Raw genomic sequence first — 24,107 nt, 5'->3', positions numbered from 1 at the left:
CATCTCACATGAAGAACTAGGGGATCAATCGCAGTCTTGAACCTAGTGATGGGGTTGGTCTTACACCCCCGTGACAGCTCAAAGTGACCCCTCCCCCACTCCCGACGCTACGAGATTCGAACAAAAGGGCCTCATAGAAAGGCTTAAAGAGTGATAGAAAATCCTTTAGTTTCTCTTAAGGAACATTACACTGTCTCCGGGGAACATTTTATGATCCAAACGGTTTAATAATAAACGTTGAGTAGCTCAGTTGGGAGAGCACCCGATGCATAATCGGAAGGTCCCGGGTTCAAATCCTGGTCTGGACTATCCATTTTTTCAGTAATTTTTCTTGCAAAAATTATGGAGAATTATCCTGTTCCCCTTCCTACCTCATCCAAAATCCTATCCAACGATTTCCTTTGACGTCACAAGAAATGTGGAACGCTATATAAACTTCCCGTCTTGTTGATAAAAATGTCCACTCCAATTGCACTCGAAAACTCTATTGGAAAAACTTTACAAAGAACCTTTCGTTTTGGATGACCAGGACTGCGTTGAAAGGGTTTAAGGTTTAATGGTCGTTTCCAGTTACCAAATTCCTTGAACCCACTTTCTAAGAGTTCATATGTCACACTTGTAAAATAACGATACCAGATATTTAAATATATTAAAAATAGATAAAATAATTCCATTGAGATGATACAATCTAGTGATAAATGTGGCGGCCGTAAGGACGCTGCTTACTCACGAGCGGTCTACGTGACAATGTAGCGGAGAGTAGCTAAGCCCTTACCTCCTAGGAGCTGCAATATATCTCGCTGGAGTCCGGTCTTATGATATTCAACCTATCGTCTTCAACCAGTTGCGTAACAACGAAAAATTGCAAATACTGTTCAGCGCAGGTCAGATCTCTGGAACTTACAAGTCGACAGTCTTCGAAATGAAACGTGGCATTGACACAATTTAATGCAGTTCCCTCTCCAGTAACTTGGACGGAATGCGCCCTTCTCCCTCAACTCTGTACTCAGGTCGATACCACATGTTGAATCATTGATGCACAACTGTACCGTGAATAATATTTTAGTTATATTCTTACAATATTGAATACAGTTTCTGCGTAAGGTACAGATGAATAGTTGATGCGAAAAATAGTTTTGCAGGTATAAGCTGAATATCCAAGGGAATTTCTGAACGTCCACTGTTCAGTTGCTCTAAACATACGAAGGCCAACAGAACTGCTACTTCAATGGAGTATAAATTACGAACTCATGAGTTGGAATGGAATAGAGATATGCATTATGCTCTTGGTTTCTCGAAGCTATGGTGCAGAGCTCTAGGTATCTGGCCATGGAAAAGGAATAAAATATCTACTGCACGATTTGCACTATTGTTTGGACTTGAGGTACCAAGACAGCTACCTTCAACCTAAAATTCTAAGAAAAAAATGTAAAAATTACATTTCCAAACGTAATTCGCGACCAACGTAACATTCAATATGAAGAGTCAAAATGTTAACGAATGTTTGGGAATTTTTACTTCCGAGGAATCACAAAAATTACTAGAATTCAATTCCCTATTGCGAATTACGTTAATGGCTTTGGAATTTTTACGGAATATTTTTTTTTCTGTCCATCATGGTGAATTAATGAAGGTTGCTGCCGTTGTATCGCTACTAGAAAGACTATTGACACATGGCAATTGTGGATCAGTAACAAATTTCATCGACGTCATGGCAGCGATCCTGGGATTTACTGTCGCAGCGTTGAAAGTTTGTTGTCCCTGGATGCAACAAGAACGAATGTGCTTTATTATCCAGTCATTAATGGAAGATTGGTCGAGTGTCGGCGACAACAGGTCTCGCCAAATTATGAGCCAATATGCCTTTTGGGGGCGTTTAGCCTTCACCGCTCAAATTATACCGGCAGCTGTTATTGCACTGGAATTTAGCATAACTCGGGCTCCGAGTTTGACTAGTGACACATTTAGGAACAATAGTTTATCAACGCACAATCTCCTGGTGGGACCTTCATGCTGGATTCCTGATACCATGCCCATGAGTTTATATTTGTTACATTATTTCCTGGTCTTTTTCGGTTTGTACAGCGCCATTTTAATATTTCCCGGATGTGATGCATTCGTGTTCAGCGTCGTATTGCACCTGTGCGGTCAATTTGAAGTACTCAATCAGAGCTTTGAGAATGTGCCTCATGATGAGAGCGATTTGGACCACAAACGCAGGATCAGAGAGTACTCGAGGCGTCATAATAAGTTACTAACACTGGGTAATGAACTCAACGACCTTGTCAGTTTGATCATTTTCTCCGAACTTTTCAGTAACGGCATGGTCATTTGCCTTTCAGGTAAATATTTTAACGTTTTTGAAGTGAAACTTCTTTGCGCTCGTTGGGCTGTGATTCCAATATCGTATGTAACGAAAAAGCGACAGGAAAAGGGAGGGGATGGCGCGCGTGGTGGGGCAGTCGGACGGAATGAGACGGGAGAGAAACGAAAACGCGATAGATTCGGAGTAAGAAAAGGACTCATTTTGTTAATATGAGGAACAATACTAATAAAACCTTTTTATTAATATCGGGATAATTCACTGGGAATTACCAATCCAGTGGCATCAAATGCTCTTTACATATTTGAAAATCATGAAATCTCCGGTCTAACTTATCCTTCAGTAAAATTCCCGAATTTTAAGCGATACGAAAATGAGAATTTCGTAATTTATTTAAATATATACTCTAATATGGATATTGGAGATCAATTTCCTTGATTTTTCAATGAAATCGTAAGTTTCCTCATTTTTTGTCCTAAATGGGCTTCGGTGTCACTGTTCCCCGAATTCAAAAATGCATTGACAGCAATTTCCTTATTTTCTGTTAATTTTCAGGGAAATATGGAAGAGAAATTGACTATTCTATTTGGTTTCAATTGACTATTCTTTTGGTTGGACAAAATGTTGTGAAATCTTCCTGTGTGGCTCAATAAAAACTTCCAAAAATTATCACAAAAAATTCAGACAAAATTTCTTAACAGTCTATGGCTAAAAAGTTTCACTTCTGTCGTGCATGAATTTCCCGCACATATTTTTTTTGTAAATTATTGCAGTTCACCGAATGTTGAGTTATAAAATATTGTTTTCTTTCCATTTTAGGAATCGTTATTCTTTCTAACATTAAGAGGGGAAATGTGAGTGATGATGATATCAATTATGGAGTAAGAATATATATCTGGTATTGTGAACTGTTTATGTACAGTTATGTTGGTGAACAACTTGCCAGTCAATCTGAAAAAATACAAAAGACAATATACGGTTGTCCGTGGTATAGTATGTCGGTGAACACTGCCAAGGAAATTAAATTTATTATGATGCGAAATAATTCCTTCTGTTATTTGACCGCCGGTGGAATTCTCGTAATGAATTATGAGACTTTCAAAGACATTACAAGAATTATGTTCTCATCCTGTTCTGTTCTGAAATTAATATTGGAATGAAATCAATGGAGCATCGAATCCTCTCAATAAACGCAGAAGTTCATCGATTTGCAGGATGAGGTTTAAGTTTAAGAATTGTAATTAAATTGAATTGATAAAAAAAACAAAAATGGAGAATTTCGCCAAATTCCTTGAGCTTATAGACACTAATGTACTGACTTATCTAACACTAGACGGTATTCGATATCTAATGTGTCATCTCGAATCTGGAGTTGAATTCAGATATGAACGCACTGTGACCATTCGTTTCGTGTGTTAATGCTTTAGGAGGTGAATTATAACAAGGACTTTGCATTCAGAAAGCCAAAATACTAATGAACTGCCCTTTTGGATGATTCCACCATCATTGGCCTGGAGTGTTCCGGTTAATCTCGAGGATTATCGATTTCTTTCAGGCGACAAATTTGTTTAAATAGCAGCCAAATTGGCGTTTTTCTTCGAGGGATTTGAGTACTACAGCGATTGTCAAACACTTTCTTGGATGATGTGGGCAAGTCTTTACTGCCCAGATTCGTCAGTAGGAATTCCAAAATTTTTTATTCTCATTTTCTTGGTAAGTCAACAACATTAACTGCTACATTTCTGAGTGCCCACTCTGGACTTGTTATACACGGGGGGGGGGGGGGAATTTTCGAAGTTTAATAAATGCGACCAGAGTAAAAATTGCTGTGGAACTTTGCACACCAAGACCATATCTCATTTATTTGAAAATTTTCCATGTCATATAGGAAAATTCAAATGTACTTCGATTCTCAGAGCTGCGGCAAATTTAGTTTTATTGGTATTGGCAATGAGATAATTATAATAATTCTATAGGTGTAAATATTATTCATTGTCTTTTATTTTATACGCTCTAACTAAAAAGGCTAAAGGGCTACGACACCCTGAACCTCATGACTCACATTAACAATGGCCCCACTCATGTACCTCTCTTTAGACCCAAGAAAATATCATACCCCAAACTTCTCAGAATTGTCACCCATAAAAATGTTTTCCAATCTCAAGTACTATTGACCCGCAGGGTCGCTTCCACACGTGGGAAAAACCCCGGACATATTATTTAAATATCCGTTTCAATTTTCAAAGCCGTGCAATAAAATAATTATTTTTGTTTAGCACGAACCCTTACCTTTGAAGTGCTAGGCACATCTGTTTCATTGAAGGGATTGAGAATTAATCCTGGAATATACTCTCAGAAGACTGAATAATATTGAATGTATTTTTAACAATATAATTATAAGTTTAGCGATAGTGATTACCTATGTAACTCCGATGTCCGATGTTGGAAAATTGAAGTATTTTGCTTGCGCGATTTCGCTGGACATTGTTTAAATATTTAACTTCAAGAGATGAAATATTGTTATATCCAGCGAAGAACAAAGACGACACAGATTGGTAAATGTTTGGGGCGGTTTATTAATTACAAGAAGTATCACGAGGTGTCATGTAAGAGCTCCGAAGAGAGACACTCAATGCGGTATTATGAAAACAACCTTGCCAGGTTATGGTTTTCGGAACTCCGAAGAGAGACACCAAGACTAAGGTTATCCAAAAGACAGTCGTTCTTGTGACGAAGTTCAGATCATAGACAAATGAATGAGTATTCGAAGGGGGACACGTAACAATATTATCAAACACAACAATGGTTGTCGGAAAAAAGTACCGAAGGTGCCGTAAAAATTGTCTTGAAATCAGGACAATACATCCTGATCGCTAAAAAATTTTTACAGAACTTCTCGTTATCTTCACCACAACACAAGATCGCCCCAAGATTACGTATAAATTTCGTAATTTGTCGAGTATTTTTCGATCCAAGTGGACATCCTGCAGTTTACTGTCCAGTATCTTAAACCAAATGAAACTTACTCTCGTGAGTTTTGCGCTACAATCGATAATACGTGATGAATGATAGATGCGCAACTACTACGATTACATTTTTTTATATCTTCAATATTAAATAAAATGTTACATGAAAGAAAGGGATGAATATTTAATGCGATGGGCATTGTCTCGGGTATAAGCAGACACGCACGCGATTCGGTGGAGGTTTATACCTTCGATATTAAATAAAATGTTACATGAAAAATATGGATGAATGTTTAATGCGATGGACATTGTCTCGGGTATAAGCAGAAACACGCACGCAATTCGGTGGAGGTTGACGATCGAGTTGTTCTTGGCGACCGAACGACAATAGAACTGATCCGTCCATGGAATGCGAAGTAAAAATTCATGAGTTGGAATGGAATCGAGATATGCATTACGCTCTTGGTTTTTCGAAACTGTGGTGCCGAACCATAGGTGTCTGGCCATGGCAACGAAACGAACCGGCGTCTATCGTACGATTTGGAGTATTTTTTGGAATTGAGGTAGGAAACGAATCAACTTCCACTTCGAACCAAAATTACTGAGAAAACCATAAAAAAGTATATTTCGATACTTTTTTGGTTACGAGTTAAAAGACCCCGTCGCACGCGTATCCAAATTATACTTTTTGTTAGTGATGTTACGTTCAGGGAGTGGTGAACTGCACCATTTTTCATTTAGTAGTTGCCAAAAAGTCTTTTCGTTTACAAGTTTTGACTTTTCGTTTACAAATTTTTACTTTTCGTTCACAAGTTTTTACTTTTTGTTTACAAGTTTTTACTTTTCGTTTACTTGTAAACGAAAAGGCACTTTTCGACACGAGTTGAACGTACCAGCAGTGACAAAAACAATAATTAATATTGGGCATGGTAAAAATAATAAAACTTGGGGAGAAATTTTCTATAAAAATTCTAGTGCGAGTATCGGAATAAATCTTAACTCTTCGGTTGCGAACACATCTAGTGCTGTTGACGTTAAATTTCTCGGATATTCTTGTAAAATTTCTCGTGAAAAAAATCTTCACCGAATTTCGCGGAAATATTGACGTTTAAACTAATAAATTTTCCTGTGTCAGCATTAGAATTTTTTCCTGTCTCAACGGAGGAAAAAATTAGTTTTGCCAAATATCCATTTACTTCAGAGAGGTATTCATTTTTTCTGCCGATGAGGATCGATTTATGTTTAAATTATGATAATCATATCACTTAATAGAAAAAGTACTTTGTACGTGGCCTTGAATGAATTCCATTGGGAATTATTTAGTTTTTCTAAATTTCTCATTTTCTTGAGTGAAGAATTTCGATGCATTATTGGATGACCATAATTATTGCAGGAGGTTATAATTAACATGATTATGTTTTAGAGCAATATATGTGGCGCAATTTAAACTTCGTTAGAATTGTCGGGGAATTACTCGATTTCAGAAATAAAAGATTAAAAGACTAAATACTTTCCTGAAGTAAATCGTGTGACCCTTTCAATAATTATTTAACTTGAATAGTGGGGGGAGGTGGGAGGAGGAGATAATTATATTGTTCTCGTGGATATTTACAGTTTCTTACAATAATGCTCATCTGTGTCTTTTTGCCACATATTTAAATATTGTCCAGGGGTGTGGGTTGAGGCAGGTCACTTGTAGGGCCAATTTATATAATAAAAATAGGGGGTGGATGTAACTATTCACAAAAGGGTAGATTTTAGGAGATCTATCTTTTAAAAATAATATATTGAATTTAAGGGGGATGAAATGAGAGGCTCACCGTTGGGGGATGGGTATGACTTGGGGGTGAATGCGGCTGGGGATCAGAGAAAATTGAAGGGTACTCACCCGATGGTAATCCAGCCCCTCCTCCGTGATGTTCATCCTCGTTTCAGGACACCAGATTGGTCCAGAACGCGTCTTCAGGTTTTTCTTCATTTAAAGACCAGGTCCGGGGATAGCCTTTCGGCCGCACCAAGTTCTTCAGGTCACTCCTTCGCCATTTATTCGGGTTTTCACTCACAGACTTCTGCGATTACTCAATATAGATTAGACTGTATCACCTATCCTTCTGGGTGTCAGACTGACACCAAGGACCACCGCCCCGAGGTTCTCCGTGGGAGCCATGCCTGCGTCAGTCACTTGTGACCCGGCGCTGTCATGGTTGCTAAGTGTCCTTCGGCCATCTGAACCGGCCGACAGTATGGATTTTTCCAAACCCCCCCTTGGCAGTGGGTAATGGCCTAAGTGTTTGTTGCCATGTAAGTAGAGTAGATTAATAGGCCATGCAAGGTTTCCGAAAACCATAACCTGGCAAGGTTGTTTTCATAATACCGCATTGAGTGTATCACCTATCCCTTTGGGACAGCTGATGTGCGAGTGCTTGACCGGTCGGCTGTTGGGCTCTTACTCGATATATTCGGGGGTCCTCGGCTGTTGATCGCTGAGTTCTGGGTGGTTTCTTTCCGGGTGTAATTGCACCCGGGTGCAATTGGGTGATTGCTGATGTCTTGGGAGGGGAGTGACTTTTCCACTCTCATCGATAGTTCCTTTAACCTACTCCCTATACCCCTTCTATCTTTGTAATTCGCTCTCAACAAAAATCTTACAACAAATTCGGTATTAATCTAAACTCGAAGATGTAAACATCAAAACAAAAATCCAAGTGTATCCGGAATTAAAATAAACTCTAACTTGTTAAATATTAATTCGAGTGTGTGTGATAATAATTATTGACATTTTCGGTAGTTATCGATACTTCTTCGTTTTGGTCACCCTCCCTCCGGTATCGTCAACTCATAAGTGATACAAAGAACCCATTCGGCGTATCACGTTTCCTCCAAAATAACTTTGAATAATAAAACTAGACAAATTTACAACTTGGCTAGAATCAAATCAAGATTGTTATTTTGTGGCGAAACAGATCTGGCATCAGAGGGACCAGTTAAAAATGTAGGTGTAGTCCTCTGCGTCACCGAAATCCTTGTTTTTCCATTGAAATGAGATCACATTACGATGAGCAGAAAGGAAGATGTGAGGATGCTTCATTTAAAATTAAGCAGATTGGCAAGGCGTCATTCCAAACCCTACGACCGGGTTCGGTTCTACCATTATTTTTTCAACTTTTTGACAGAATAATCGAATGGCTCCTTGGTTTACGGTTTCAAAGAAACTCTGAAAATGAGAATTCTCTGTAGTAACATAGGGATTAAAAATTATTTGCAATTAAAAACAGGCAGACACCCCAGCACTGCCTCTTCTGGGGTGAGGTACTACGATGCCGCTGGGGTCACTCAAACCCCCAGAACTGAGCCTCTACTTCAGTCAATCCTCTTCGGGTTAGCTAATATGTATGCAAACTGATGAAAATGAAATCAGGAGTGCAGGGGGGGGCGGGGCGGGGGACGAAATAATAATATATTATATGACCTCGTCACAATGGATATTTGGCAAAAATAATTGTTTTCCTCAGTCCACCAGTTTGCGCCTGTTATTCCAATGCTAGTGCGAGAATTTTTCTTGGAGATTTGTCTCCTCTCATCATGGACGAATTGATAAAGGCGGCTGCTGTTATATCGCTAGTAGAAGAGCTATTCGTGTATGGAAACTGTGGATCACTCGCAGACTTGATAGAAGGCTTATCTGCACTCTTTATATTCATGATAACCGCGTTGAAAGTCCTTCTCCCTTGGCTACAACAAGGACAAATGCGGTCTATTATTCAGTCGGCAATGGAAGATTGGGCCAATGTCTGCGAACCAAGAGCTCGACAGATTATGGATCAATATGCGCTTTTGGGGCGTTTAATCTACATTATTCAAATAAGTGCAACATTCGTTGGTTGCATAGATCTGATAATTCTTCGGCCTCCTACATTGAGTACTGATAGAGCTTCGAATATTAGTTCGGCGCGAACGCTCATTTTTGGACCTTCATGCTGGGCTCCCAACAGCATGCCCAGGAGTCTATATCTGTTCCACTATCATTTGATTAGTATGTGCTTGTGCAGCACCATTATCATATATCCGGGGTGGAATTCATTCATGGCCAGTGCTGCTTTGCATCTTTGCGGTCAATTTGAAGTGCTCAACGCAAGCCTTGAAGAGCGCCCTGACGACCAGAACGATGTCGACCAAAAACGTAGGATCAAAAAATTTTCAATACGGCATGATAAGTTATTAACACTTGGTAATCAACTCAACGAGACTGTTGATTTAATTGCTATCTCGGAGGTCCTTAGCAACGGCTTCCTCATTTGCCTTTCAGGTAACTATTTCAATGTCATGGCCGTAGCGAAGTCGTAAACGGGTTTAAATTTTTTGTTAGTTTTTTACGGAGGGAACTGAATACACGGAAAAGTCACAGAAAAATTAGGCGGCTACACAGTAGAATCGAGGTGCAAAATTATAGAACAGGGGAACGTGTTTTATTCACACAAAAATTTTCACGTCACGGGACCTGTTATATTAGCCATTTAGCATTCATCTCATCGTCGTCCGTTAGAATGAATTTTTACGAGGCCGATATAGAAATTTTCCAACCCGCACGGACGGAAAATACACGTGGAAATATATTTTCCATATATCTGAATCATCATGTATAAAACAGCCAAAAATGCGGTGTGCGACATATACCCAGCTAGCCAGCGCTGTCGTTGGGTGATTATGAGGGAGAATAAAAAAAAAGTATCGTTGTCAAAGGGTCCATCCTTAGGCCCCTCATAAGCCTTTTACTACTATTGCTTTATGACCTTTTGCTCTGAAAACCTTCCAGTAGATGACGTAGGGTCAATTTTTCGAATCTCCACGTTCTGGTCGCCGGCGGTCGATACACCAGAGCGTTAGTTGCAGGCGGGCTGCTTGAGTAAACGGATGGACGCAGGGGTGTTGGCGATTTTTCCAATGATTCCTCATCCATTGTTCTTCCCTCGTCATACTGTTTTTCATTTTCTATTCATCTAACTCATTTAGCAGCCCTGTTTCATACCTTTTGTAAGAATTTTGCTAAATGAAAAACGGACCCCGATTTTTTCCCCACCATCCCCCAACCTACTGTCATCTACTGGTCCATCAAAATTCACGGTAGTGTCATCTACCGTGGATCTCTCAAAAAAGGGTCTACCACCCCTTCTGAGTCATCGAGCCTAGCTCGTAAGAGAGGTCTAATGGGGCCCCATAAAAAAACGACCCTCGAAATTAATCCGCTTACTACTGTCGATGTACTGTCCATCTTTCTACTTTGCCACTGTCGACAGTGCCAGGACAGTGGGTCAGCAATTTTTGTCGACAGTGACAAGGCAGCAAGTCGGATTTTGGCTAGCTGGGTATGTGGAACCTATCCGATAAAATATAAATCCGGCAGATCTATTTCGCATGTTTTTCAATCATAAAATTACATATTTAAGGCATGTCTGAGTTGTGTTCTCACATGAGGATACGAGAATAAATAAACACCACAGCCAAACTATTGATAGTATCTATGTGGAGAAACCTAAAACAGCAAAAAGAGCGAGCCGATGAATGAGACCAAACAAATGCTGGTATGCAATTACGAGGTACATCATAGTCGAAAGCTTCACCTAGTGATGCTTAGGCGGCAACTCTTTTTTTTTTGAGGCATATATGAACGAAATTCGTTGCAAGTTCTCGTAAGGATTTGCAACTGGCTATCGCCGAGTGCCTTCAGTCATATGTAGGCTTGCTTTTTAAAAAAATAAAGACAGTTTATTTCGTATGAAAAAGAGTACAATTGATTTAAACACGATACACTATTTAATACACTTCACAATCTTCAGACGCTCTATCACACCTTACGGTCGTAGAGCGGTTCAACGCTCACGTCCCGTTGGCCGTCCTTTTTATCCCCATATCTCAGCAGGGGTGCGTCTGATCGAAAAGTGGAAAAGGACCTTTCTGGTCTGACTCATCCCCAGAACATGCCGGTTCAGTATCGGCAGGTCTTTCGGAGACTCCCTGTATATAATTGTAACATATACATGTAATGTTCCGTGCGGATAAACCGATAAAGAATTTGTGCTATGCGGCATAGCAATTTTTCTCAGGTCTACAGTTTGCGCCGAGATTGTAAGGCGTCACAGTAATTTATATCGGAATCACACTAGAAAAATTCACCGATTTTTCTCTCCGTCCACTACCACACATATGATTTCAAGCACGCGCTGGTGAATTAATGCTGTTGACAAAATATGTATTGTATTTTTTTCCTTTAGGAATTGCTCTTCTTTCTGACATTACAAAGGGAAAATTTGATAATGTTGATATCAACTTTGCATTAAGAATATCTGTTTGGTATTGTGAGATATTCATATACAGTTATATCGGCGAAAAACTTGCTAGTGAAGGCGAAAAATTGCAAAGCACGATTTATAATTATCCCTGGTATGATTTGTCAGTCAGCAGTATCAAGGATATTCAATATATTATGATGCGAAATAATTCCTTCTGTTATTTGACTGCCGGCGGAATTATCGTAATGAATAATGAGACTTTCAAGGAAATTACTAGGCTCATGTTCTCATACTTTTCTGCTCTCAAATTAGTGTTAGATTGACTGTAAAACATCAGAATCCTCTTAACAAATACAGAATTCGATTAAGTTACAACATTTAAGTCTAAGAATTACAATAAAATTGGTTTTAGCAAAAAATAACAAATCGCAATTTTTTTCAATTTCCAATTTTCTCCAAATCTATTGGAGATTGAATCTTGAAATTTTAAAATTATTTTTTTTTATTCATTTCAGGTACATTCGAGGGGGACATTCCCTAAAAATCGTTTCACATTCAGTGAAATATCGCATCATTTCCGGGTAAATTGAATAATCGAAAAAATCATCGGTTGTAATATTTCCTATTGGAAGCTGATCAGACCCTTAACGCAAACTGTAATAGTTAAATATCTTCTGCGAATCGGTTTGATCGACTGCTTATTTTGTTTATTTTATCGCATCTAACAAATATGTTCGTTCCAGATAAATTTTATGTCAATTTAACTATATAGGGTTTTTGTTTGTCCCAGCCAAAAAAACAAACACAGGTCAAAATTATGAAGCTGTTTCGTTAACCTCTCTTTATTATTTCGAAATGTCGTGGCTCTTACAATAAATTTACAACTTAAAAACATTTTTTAAATTCTAAATTAATAAATTATGTGACTAATATTCTTATTCAAAATCTACAAGTGCTAAAATGACTGCCAAAGTTACCCCGGCGAAGCCGAAAGCCAAGGACAAGATCGAAAAACCTAAAGAGAAGTACTGTGTTAAATGATAGTATTTACGCGCACCGAGACTAAAAAATATAATTTTGCAAAGTTAATATTCTTCTGGCAAGAATTTGAAGCCGATTTGTCGATGGAAATTTCGGGAATTTATTTGTCCAAAACAAATAAAATTGGCAAAACTATATTTTTCTCTCAGGACGTTATTACGTCGACGAATACATTTATTCTAATCCCTTGAACAGGAAGAAAAAGGCGAGCAGATACAAATTAAAATTGATGGGCTGGCTGAAAACCCCGGCAGATTGGGAGAGATTCAACGCTTGGGCTAAAATTAATTCGTTACCAAGAAAAATACCAGAGCCGGCACCAGTGGTTCGTGACGCATAATTTAAATTAAATTTATTATTAATTTCAGAGTGGGTAAAAAGGACCTGAACAATCATCTACAACATGAAAAAAAAAAAAATCTCACGTTAAAATTGCAAACGTCTTAACATCACATTTTTTTAAGATTCAATTCCAGGTTATTAAGAAGTTCCTGGCGGATCGATCGCTGGCTAATCGATTGGACATCGAGTTGAGCAGTTCGTCAACGTCTGGTTGATCGTTAAACAATGACAACGTGACGATGAATCAATCGATGGTCGATAGACGGTCGATTGTTACTCGATTGTCATTCGATGGTTGGTCGAGCGTCAGTAAAACCCTTTACACATGATAATCTTTTACTGTACCCAATAATCACCGTCGACAGTGTTGCCTGTCTAGGAACGTAATATTACTTGTGATGTCCAGGTTAACCTCCTCTTCAGAAGGCAATATAATTGCTCCTCCTACCCTTGACCCGCGGTCTTTTCTCTCTTGACCCTTCCAGGTGACCAGATATATATTGGGGAAACTCTGCATCGAGAAAGTCCATCCGGGACTTTCCCCCTTTTTTATAACATAATGAAAAGGACCCACAGTAATAAGGAAATAAATATTTCTTAAATCCGGAAACAATGTAGGGTTACATTTAAAAAGATAACAAACAGTGTATTCCTATGAAAAAGGTACAAATGATTTTAACACTATATTCGCTATTTTAACACACTTAATATACTTTACAATCTTCAGACACTCTTAAACAACACACTCTTCCGGAAAAAATTGGTAATCCAAACCGGTATTTGAATGCGGGACACAATTACATTGACAACTGACTACATTTGAACGACAACTGCGAAATAGAGCTGCCTATTTCGCAAGTACAGGTGGAGCCGATATATCGGCTCCTGGCACTAAAAGGGTTAAAGTGCCACTTCAATATCTACAAAAATAAGTATTGAAGTGGTTCGTCGCGGGTCAGCCGTCAATCTATTCGCCAATCGAAGACAAGACACTCGTGGAACGCTCTAGAACCGAATTTGATTTTCTCCTCTCCATCTCCAGGTGGCTCTCAATTCTCGAGAGCGTTGTTCCTCGGGCGGGTCTGGCGTAGAACGCCGTGGTATAGAGTCAAGCTAAGTTTTTTCGATTTTTGCAACACCCGTTAACCCACCAAATATACGAGTCGCACTCTATTAATAATAAAATGTCATTAGAAGCATTAATAACGTGTTCACTGATTATTGACCTTCGTCTCACAGAGTTTTCCTTCTCCTCACTGGTCAAACTGAATCGAAAATCCACGAAATCAATTGAATACATTAACAAGAAGTTTATTAACTGATGAAATTACGTCATTCCTCCAGGTCCGTACGTCGAAGCCCCTCTGGAAGATGAAAAAAAGAATCGATTTATTATCGAAACCGGTGAAACACCCCGATCTGTCTCTGTTATATCGACTGGACCAGAATGTATCGAAGAAAGCATTGATGGCGAAAGCGTCGAAGCGAATCAAAATAATAGCAAAGCCTGTTATCAAACCGATGGAGATGCCCCGAGAGTTTCCCCTCAAAATAAAGAAATCGGCGCTTAATTATCAGGCCACGGATAACATCATGAAAATTAGCCAGCCAAAGGACTTTCGAACGGAGGAGTGCAAAGGTCTGGCAGAGACCCTGCGAGCAAAGGAAATGGAGCTGGAAGAACTCGATGACGAGGACAAAATGAAGCAGCAAAGGGAACTGCGGCGAATCGTTAAAAAAGCCATGATATGCCCTGACCTGTTGTCCATGAAACACATTCATCAACTTATCACTGAGGGAGGCGTTTATCGAACTGCTTTGACTTATAAAGTGAGTGGAATTCATTGATTCTCAAGTCAGTAGACAATAAAAAAATGGTATTGACTTTCTGATGCACTGGGGGCATTAAATCAACATCGGATTTATCCCGTCCTATTCAAAACAATTCGGTTAAATAACTTTTGAAAGAGAAAAGTAGTTGGAAGAAGTTTAAATGAAAGTTGCAGGAGTCGAAGAGGGACTACTGATATCGAGTTCACTTCGATCATAAATTTATTATTCAATGCTGCGACTAATGTTCCATTTTTTAAATACCAACTAAGAATTTCGTTTTTACAAAAGTTATTCTTTGGTTTTTGCTTGCGAATGGAGGCCTTGGATTTGGTGGATTTTTCGATTCTCTAACTTCAAGTACAAATCATGTTGAATGTTATGAAACATGAGAAAATGAGGTTTTTTATATAATGTCCGTGTGTAGGTGATAGAAAATTCGCAATTTTTTAGATTGATTTTGAGGAAATTATGGTAGTTATCATTAACCTTTACTTTTATGTGTCGTTTTGACTCGATTGGTCCAGTAGTTCCTGAGACATAGTAATTTTTATAAATTTCGTTGTTCCTCAATATCTTAAAAACTACTGCAAGAATTTTTATTTATCTTTTTTTCAAAATACTAGTCTCAATTCTACCTATCTATATCGATCGAAATATCCACATTTTTTCGAATAAAATTTTCGAGATATCGCCGTTTTAGGTTTTATCATGATAAACATTGTGATCATTATCACTATTTTGAACAATACCGGAAAACGTGATCAAAAGTTTAGCCTGCTGCTCCACAGAAGCAATTGAGGTCATTGATTATTCCAAATCCAAACCAGAAATATTTTCCAAAGAACTTGCAAAGCATAGTATGGAAGTCTTTCAAAAATTTCCATCTCCAAAAATAATTGTTTTTCAAAAATTCTCCAAAAAATCTTCAGAAATTCTTTGAACGAGTTCCATTCTCTCATAAAAATTATTTTCGAAAGATCTTCTAAAGATTCTTTTCTAAAGATTCTTTAGAAGATCTTTCAAAGATTTCCGTCTTCCAAAGAGTCTTCTGGGATCATTAATGAGATTTTCCGAAGATCATTCAATGATTCTTCTGAACATTTCTGAAAGATCTTCGACATATGGGAATTTTTCTACACGACTTGGAATATTAATACTCAACATCTCTCCGTTCATTATTCACTCACAGTCAACCTCGTGGTTGGACTTCCTGGCGATTCCCTCCTACCGCTTCTTGAGACTCAGAAAAGATGACACGGCGGAGAAGTGGAAGGAGAACTATCTCAATGAAATGGAGACTCGCGGGAAACGAGCTCTTCAAGAGCAATTTGACCGGGAAGAGAAACGCCGAGAATTGGAGGCGACTGCGCTTGCTCAAGCTGAAAGGCAAACCAGCGAAGAACCTGCCGATCTTCATCATCAGTCTGATGAGGAGGGTCAGGAAGACGATGTTATGCAGCTAGAACCTGTTGAAACGGAAGCCGCCATTGAGGCCGCAGGAGATGATTCCGAAGAAGAAGAACTGATTGACGATGACGACCAAGAAGTCGAAGAAGCAGCAGCTGATGACGCTACGGAACCTGTTGCAGCAGCTGATGACGCTACGGAACCTGTTGCAGCAGCTGATGACGCTACGGAACCTGTTGCACCAGCTGATGACGCTACGGAACCTGTTGCACCAGCGGTTGAAGTGGCCGAGGCAGAAGAAGAATCCGCGGAAAAAGAAACTGTACAACCACAGGATGTACTCCAGCCGAAGGCAGAAACTAAAACGAAAAGGACGAGATTAATTCCTAGACCGACTCCACTGGCTGATGACGAGGAATCCAAGAAGAGGAGAGCGGAGAGAAACGCCTGGAGGTTCGAACCACCGCCTTGGAAGGACGACGATCCCCTCAAGGCCACTCAATTGGGTCCAAAAAAACCGGGTAAGGGCTCGCAATAATCTCCATCCCTCTGTCATAATTTTACTTTTTCTTTTCACTATTTATTCACCAGGCTCCCTGTTATACACGAACGTTGTCGTTACAAACAAATCTCAATACAATAACCACATACACTTGCGTATTATCAATAAGCTTATGGGCCTTGAGGGAGTCACATTATCTAAAAAATAATACATATTTAAAAGTATCCACAATATGGATTCAGTGACCTGTACGAAACTGCCATTATATTTTCTTGTTGCATGTCAGAACCCGTAAAATTAATTTTTGAAGTGAAACTTCTTTGCGCTCGTTGGGCTGTAATTCCAATCTCGTATGAAACGAAAAAGCAACAGAAAAAGGGAGGGGATGGTGCGCGTGGTGGGGCAGTCGGACGGAAGGAGATATGGCAAAGAAACGAAAACGCGATAGATTCGGAGTAGGAAACAACGAGAGCGCGGTAGTATGCGGGGGGGGGGGGGTAGCGCTAGCTACATTCTAAGACCGTTGGAATGAGATGACATCCGCTGTCTCACTCTTGGTGTTATTGTCTCCCGATGGGCGAATTCCTCACAGGATTATCCCCACTACTCCCGGCAAATCAGTTGCCGAAGACATCAAATTCCAATGTCCAAGAGGACAGTAATGTATTGCATTCGGCACGCGACACATTATATATGTATTACACTAGATTAATAAACTCCGAATTATATTTTTTTTTGTTTTTTTTTTTTTAAACAAGGAAAAATGTTTTATACACTGAGTCTGGGAGTCCAATAGTTAGCTGTTTACCCAGCAAAAAAACCTTGGATTGAGCCTAAAAGATGATTGCGTAGGCTTCACACATAGTCATCGATGGTCTGTTGACCCGGCCAATCGGTTCAATGCATTGAGTCCTCCAACGAGAACTCAGGTCGAGAGGATCTTCGCGTCGCTTTTCTTGAGCAGGCGTAGCGCTATAAGCTGGTCAAAGGAATCCTTGCTCCATACACCTCTCGACGATATTGTGAGAGAGGTAAATACTACGTGTTGCACCGCGTATTTTTCTTTGACGGCGGCCTCAAGTACTGAGTACTTTCTAATCTTACCGAGATGAGCAAGACGTAAGTCGGAACGCTCCCCAGAAATTAGAGCATCTAGCACAACTGCACTAGCACCCCTCTTAATGATGAGATCTGGCTTAAGGAGACCCGTTGGCGTTTTAAATTTGGGTTCCTTAAAAACTGTACTTCGTCCTTTGAGTCGCCGAGCAAGGTACTCCAGCCACGCCTTGTGACGTTTGATTCACTCTGCATGTGTTCAAAAACAGATTTGCAGGACGTGGTGAAGAGTTTCACCATTATTGCAGCCTGCCCTGCAGTGTCGGTCTCTGACTCGGCCACGAGCCATCCTTACACGTAGAGGAATGGCATTAATTCGTAACCTGTTCATGGAGATATAGTCATGACCAAAGACAAAAAGGTTTCCATCGGTTATCCACCGATGCTCACCTTCGACACCTCGCGAATCTTTAAGAGGCTTTCCGTCGATTGACTCATGTAGAAGGTTCGCAAAGCGTTGCTTGTACTGAGCCTTCGTTTCGATGTTCATGCCCATGTCGGACAATCGCTGTTGGACGCGAGTTATTTCCTTTTGTACAAACGTTTTCACTTCTTCAGGAACCTCTCCGTCTTCGCAGATCTTTAGTTCTCGGAGTCGGTGTAAACGTTGTAGCGGAATAGTCCATCGAAAAGAAGGGATCAACAGTCCCCCATCTTTCACGTCGGCATGGAAATAGGAGTTGGTGACACTCACGGGTAGCCTAAGCCAAGCTCGTACATTAGTCCTCACTATGACATCTAGTTTATTTAGTAAACTAAGGCTCTTTTTAGCGTAAGAAGATCAGCTTTCAGCTTCCCTACTGGGTCGCCAAGAACTCGACCTTCTCGTGTAAATGGTACGCCCAGATACTTCCACTCATCCGATCTCCTAAGCGTCGGAATAGCGATTCCGTTACATACGAACTTGACCGTCGGATCTACGACGGTCTTACTCCCCCTCGTGACAGTTCTTATGGAGACGCTAAAGCATTTCGACGCATTCACGGCTAAACCACACTTTTTCAGATTTTCGAGACAGACGTCCAGGAGGGTTTGAAAACCCTGTTCTGTCTCCGCGAGTAATATCAAATCATCGGCAAATGCGAACGCGTTAACTGGTGTCCTGTCGCCCAACCTCATTCCGACTTCCTTAGGGAGAAGAGAGAACAAGCGATCAATGGCTAGATTGAAGATCATTGGCGACAGGGGATCACCTTGTTTGACACCACAAGTTGGGTGAATGTGATGCGAAACCCAGTCAAATGTTTGTAGACGCGTTGTTGAGCGATGATAGATATTTTCTAGATATTGAACCATCAGTGTGGGCACTCCTGTTCTTTCGCAGAGTGTCTACAATCGTTCGATGTGAAACCGAGTCGAATGCCTTAGCAACATCTAATGACGCTAGTAACAGGGGTTTGAGGTGATGTTGAGAGCATCTCAGAGCGAAGTGCAGGAGAAAGATATTTTCAGAACAGCCATCGATTGGAGGAAAAACTTTCTGCCTTTCATTAATCTTCATAAACCGAGACATTCTGTCAGCAAGAACCTTATGAAAGGTTCTTACCCACACCGATGAGACGGTAATGGGCCGAAAATTCCCTGGCTCCTCAGCGCCATCCTGTTTAGGTATAAGTGTGGTCATAGACTCCAGCAGATGATGCACACAGGATGAATAAATTGAGAACCCTCACGATTATACCTACGGGAACATCTCTGAAATCCCCAGCCGATAGGCCATGACTTCCTGAGGCGGTACTCTCTGCGTCTTTTCGTCACGAAGAAGAGATCTGATATAATTAAACCTATTTTTTTTCCTCGCCATTTGAGTGTGTTGGAATATCGGGAGCAAAATAATGGAAGAACGCACAGTTAAATTTAATAATGAACTTTAATATAAATTATTTGGACTCAAGTTGTCAAGAGGACACTGTACACTGTATGAACTCTTAGAAGAGACTGAAAAACTAAACTAACCATCAGGCCCCGATTCACCTCTACTTGTAGAAGGTAATAAACTTTGCACCCCCTGAATCTCCATTAAGGGATTCCACTTTGACCAGGTCTGGTCACCATATGGTTTTTGGGAAAATCCCCTTTTGCAAAGTGCAGCAATAAAAATTCCAAACTAAAAGGCTCTGACGATAATTAACTAATAAATATAAAAACTCTGGGACGAGTGAATTTTGCATCTGGGAAAACCCCAAAATTCAACAGAGTGACTGCATGCTCATGCCTTCTCAGCTTGCATCTGGAAGCTGGTCTTTCGCTAGTTTCGGAAGCCCTGTGTGTTTTCGCGCCCTCCGGTCTTATGGGAAACGCTTCAAGAAGATATAATGTGACCTCTTGGAGGATATGCGCGGGACTCCACCGACTAAGCGACCTGCAGATCAAGTTGCGACGATCTATTTTGAACGAGTTATGGTCCTTGAGGGGGGGGGCAGGTCGTTGATGAAAGAGATGACCATAGCTCGAACTTCCGCCATCCAAAAGTTCTCGCTATGGGTCTCGAACGACTCAGGTGGTGCAAGCGGAGAATCAGCTTTATTATCGTTGCGGGCACTTTGAATTCCTTCGAGAACCATCACCCGATATTGCCGATCCTGCCTCTTCTTTTTAATCGCTTCAAGCGTTCGATGTTGAAATAGTCGCTGAAGCTCCACGTTGCCAACTTTCAACCCCTCTAAGGTTCGTCTCACTTCAAGACGGCCTAAGAGTGCAGTTTCTTCGTCACTCCACCGTTCTTTCACGCGTTCAATCTTCTGTCTTGCATCGTACCAATTCTTGTGCGTACGTTGTTCATGCACTCCCCGGCCCGTTTTGGTGGAAAAGGACCTATTACTATCGGGGAACTGGCAGATGAAAACATCCGGTGTACGCGAACCAGGAATTGGCCTAGTCACACCTGTGGACGGACCAGGTTGATGACCACCTAGCATGGGTGCGCCAGCATCCGAGGCTTGTTGAATATTATTTGGGCCAATTCGTTACAACTCATCGGGAAGGCAACCCAGATGGGAGAAAGGACGCCGAGGCAACTCTTGGCTCACTAAGGAGTAGTGATTACCAATAGGACCCACGTGGAGGGGGTTGCTTGCTTAACTATGACCCTTAAGAGAGTCATAGTTACTTCCGCCGTTTACCCGCGCTTTTTTGAATTTCTTCACGTTGACATTCAGAGCACTGGGCAGAAATAACATTGCGTCATCACTCGCTAGGACCATCGCAATGCTTTGTTTTACTTAGACAGTCGGTTTCTACTAGTCCATGCCAGTTCTGAGCTGACCGTTGAATGGCGGCCGAAGGGAACGACTACGTCACGGTGAAGTATCACAGAAGCCTCGCAGCAAGGAAGATCCGCGGGAGGCCAAGGCACGGGACCGAGCTCGGATTCTGAAACATTACTGATCCATTCACCTCGCCCAGGCCCGGCACGTTAGCCAAACCCACTTCCTGACCAAGCCGGACACGCCCCGCTCCTCAGAGCCAATCCTTATGCCGAAGTTACGGATCCAATTTGCCGACTTCCCTTACCTACATTAATCTATCGACTAGAGGCTCTTTACCTTGGAGACCTGCTGCGGATATGGGTACAAACCGGCGCGACACCTCCACGTGGCCCTCTCCTGGATTTTCAAGATCCGAGGGGAAGATCCAGACACCGTCGCAACTGCGGTGCTCTTCGCGTTCTAAACCCTATCTCCTTGCTAAAAGTTTCCAGGGAACTCCCAAAGACTCAACAACCAGATCAGGCGAAAACATCAACTTTCTTTTTTCATTAAGCTAACACCCTTAAAAATTCCAGAATAATGAATAGTGGCTTCTGTTATCGGGGATATATTTCTAGCTCATAAAACTTGCTGGCTAGGGTGTGTATTTTCATTTCAAATGCCCATCGAGATTCATGAAGTTTCACTTCTATTGCTGTCTAGGCTGACAATTTTTTTTTTTAATCAAATAATTTCAAGATATATACAAATATATATCTTCAAGATTCATCCAGCATGATACTTACAGCTGATCTCTCGATGATTGTAGTAATTATCCATGTGTTACCTGTATTTGTATTTCATTAGCCTCCCCCCGAATGGAGGAACTTGCGAAGCCCCACATTCGCAAGGACAGGAACACTCGGAAGAATCCATTTGACGTAAAGAAGTCAGCATTGAGTAGTTCTGTGCCAGCAAGGATGACCGAACTCGCAAAACCGAATCACCCTCGAGAGCCAGTTCAGAAACGGCAAAAACGGGAATTGAATAAATATGGTCAACCCATATTTCCTATTCCGGTAAAATCATCAGATTCAATTAAATCACCCTAGTTTATTCATCGAATAATTTATAAGTTGGTTGATTTCGATTAACAGACATCGGAATAACCAATTAATCGATCAGGGAAATTCTTCCTCAAAAAGTTTAGTGGATGAACTTTGATGTCCACACGGAGATAAAAGTCTGTGAATTTCGCTAGTGTTATTCCGATAAAAATTACTGTACTGCCTTACAATTTCGTTGCAAACTTCAGGCCTCAGAAAATAGTATATTTCGATACAAGTGCGACGGGGTGGTACCGAGTGTGAAGTTGGCGGCCCGAGGCGAAGCCCAGGGATACCAATCACACGACTTAAAACACCCCGTGGCACGTGTCTTCGAACTATACTTTTTGTTAGTGATGTCACGTTCAGGGAGTGGCGAACTGTGTCATTTTTCGTTTACTAGTAAACGAAATTAGGGAAAAATAAACTTTATTCTAGTCTTTGATACATCAATTATTTCAAGATATTTTCTTTTTTCCGATTTTCGCAGTCATACGGAAAGAATTTGCCACCTGTACCACCATATAAAGAAAGAGACTGTGACCCTGCCGATGCAAAAACTCCCAAAGAAGTCGAGAATGCAGAAGAAATTGAACTAAAACCTGATCCGATTGTTTTAGAACCTACAATCGATCCATACTTCGACCCGGAAGGTGCTGAGAGACAATTAGAGGCTAGAAATGCTATAAAAAATAAAAAAGAAGAAAACCAAAACTCTGAAGATACTGAAAAATAATTTTATAACGTAACATAGTCTGAAACATTTGTATATTTAAGAACAATTGAAACTTCAATTACAATTTGCAAATCTCGTTCAACGTCAATATCATGTTAGTATTTTTTTTTCTCCATCACATTTTAATTTAGGATCAAAATAAAAATAAAATTACGTCTCAACAAAGTGCCATTTACATTGAAAACGTAGTGTAATTATTAAGAGTACATGGTATGTGTAGACAACAATTAATCGTCTGTCTATAACTCTGTTTAGTCCATGTCAGTATTTTATGGTTTTTCTCAGAACAGTGCCGGAATGTTTAGAATAGTTTTAATAATCAGAAACAGAGGAGGAAAAGGAAGAAATGCGTTCTCAACTATTTTAACCCCTGAATGAAGGTGTTTGGGCGTTAGGCGCCACAAGGTTGAATTGAATGACTCGTTTGCATTCTGCGTGTGTCCACCCAAGCACCTTGTTAATAAATTGTCCTTTGATAATTTCTCATATATAGGACGAATATGTTTTTCAGTATTGTCATCAATTAGGCGCGGTGGATGTTTAAAATCAGCAGTTGTCGTGGCGAGGCAATTGATCTGTTGAACAATAATGATCAAGTGTCGCCATTATTGCACTTCTCATATCTTCTACAGAGTTTAAATTTCTTCGAATCGCGAGACCGTAATACATTGTTAGTTTTTTTATTACGGTCTCTGTGAGCCACTTTTTTCCACCGAGTTTTTGTTCTTTTCTCTTGTTTCGGAGACGAGTACCCATGCGCTTTTGTACGTGTCCCACGCACTCGTTTTTGGTCACTGTACACTTGTCGCCGTATGAATTATTCTTCACGATGCCAAGAAATGTTTTGGAGTCGCCGTCGTCAATATAGTTCCTATACATTACTCCAAATTTCTCGATGGATCTTGAGAACATTTCGGTGATCGAATCAACTTCCATCTTTCCGGCGGAGCCTGCGTGATTCGAAAAACAACTTTCTTTATGAGTTTCATACCATTCTTCATACTCGTCGTCGTTCAACGTATTTTTCTTGAGAGTACAAGTATGACAATATCCGCCTTTAACATCGAGATCAATCACTTTGCCACTGTAGTAGCCAATAAGTGTAATTACACCATACAGAGAAGTGAATCCACGTTTCTTCCACGATCCATCGCCCGAAACTTTCAAATGGTCAGCTGGTCTTTCATTTTGCACATTTAGTTCTTTTTCCTCTTCGACAGCACTTTTGCACGCACTTTCGAATATCGTTTTCGATGCTGT

The 24,107-nt window shown here is 40.4% G+C and overlaps 3 protein-coding genes across 8 annotated transcripts; all 3 read left to right on the top strand.

Annotated features, from left to right (window-relative positions):
- Positions 1-292: 292 nt before the first annotated feature.
- Positions 293-4,095, top strand: LOC135170685 (odorant receptor 22c-like). Of its 5 annotated transcripts, none has more exons than XR_010300414.1 (4): positions 293-1,384; positions 1,634-2,342; positions 3,143-3,560; positions 3,657-4,095. XR_010300414.1 is itself a non-coding variant. In XM_064136722.1 (4 exons), exons 1-4 carry the CDS (start codon positions 1,229-1,231, stop codon positions 3,481-3,483), a joined length of 957 nt encoding a protein of 318 aa, XP_063992792.1. In that variant the 5' UTR covers positions 293-1,228; the 3' UTR covers positions 3,484-4,095. The 5 variants fall into 5 exon arrangements, 4 of the variants coding, with proteins under 4 accessions (XP_063992792.1, XP_063992793.1, XP_063992791.1 ...); XM_064136722.1 differs by having other exon boundaries at positions 1,634-1,836; positions 2,086-2,342; positions 3,143-4,095; XM_064136723.1 differs by lacking the exon at positions 3,657-4,095 and having other exon boundaries at positions 3,143-3,177; positions 3,246-3,399.
- A 517-nt stretch (positions 4,096-4,612) lies between these two features.
- LOC135170631 (odorant receptor 47a-like) lies at positions 4,613-12,602 on the top strand. Of its 2 annotated transcripts, none has more exons than XM_064136628.1 (3): positions 4,613-5,852; positions 8,890-9,595; positions 12,092-12,602. In XM_064136628.1, exons 1-3 carry the CDS (start codon positions 5,694-5,696, stop codon positions 12,115-12,117), a joined length of 891 nt encoding a protein of 296 aa, XP_063992698.1. In that variant the 5' UTR covers positions 4,613-5,693; the 3' UTR covers positions 12,118-12,602. The 2 variants fall into 2 exon arrangements, with proteins under 2 accessions (XP_063992698.1, XP_063992697.1); XM_064136627.1 differs by having other exon boundaries at positions 11,559-12,602.
- Positions 12,387-23,016, top strand: LOC135170629 (uncharacterized). The gene is made up of 6 exons (XM_064136625.1): positions 12,387-12,601; positions 12,813-12,942; positions 14,304-14,789; positions 15,982-16,720; positions 21,873-22,084; positions 22,602-23,016. The coding sequence occupies exons 1-6, from the start codon at positions 12,537-12,539 to the stop codon at positions 22,845-22,847; spliced, it is 1,878 nt and encodes a 625-aa protein (XP_063992695.1). The 5' UTR covers positions 12,387-12,536; the 3' UTR covers positions 22,848-23,016.
- The last annotated feature ends 1,091 nt before the right edge of the window (positions 23,017-24,107 follow it).

This window comes from Diachasmimorpha longicaudata, chromosome 17 (assembly GCF_034640455.1).
Source record: "Diachasmimorpha longicaudata isolate KC_UGA_2023 chromosome 17, iyDiaLong2, whole genome shotgun sequence".
NCBI classification, from domain to species: Eukaryota; Metazoa; Arthropoda; class Insecta; order Hymenoptera; family Braconidae; genus Diachasmimorpha; species Diachasmimorpha longicaudata.
The sequence above is the reverse complement of the archived record's forward strand: the minus strand, read 5'-3'. Positions and strand labels throughout refer to the sequence as shown.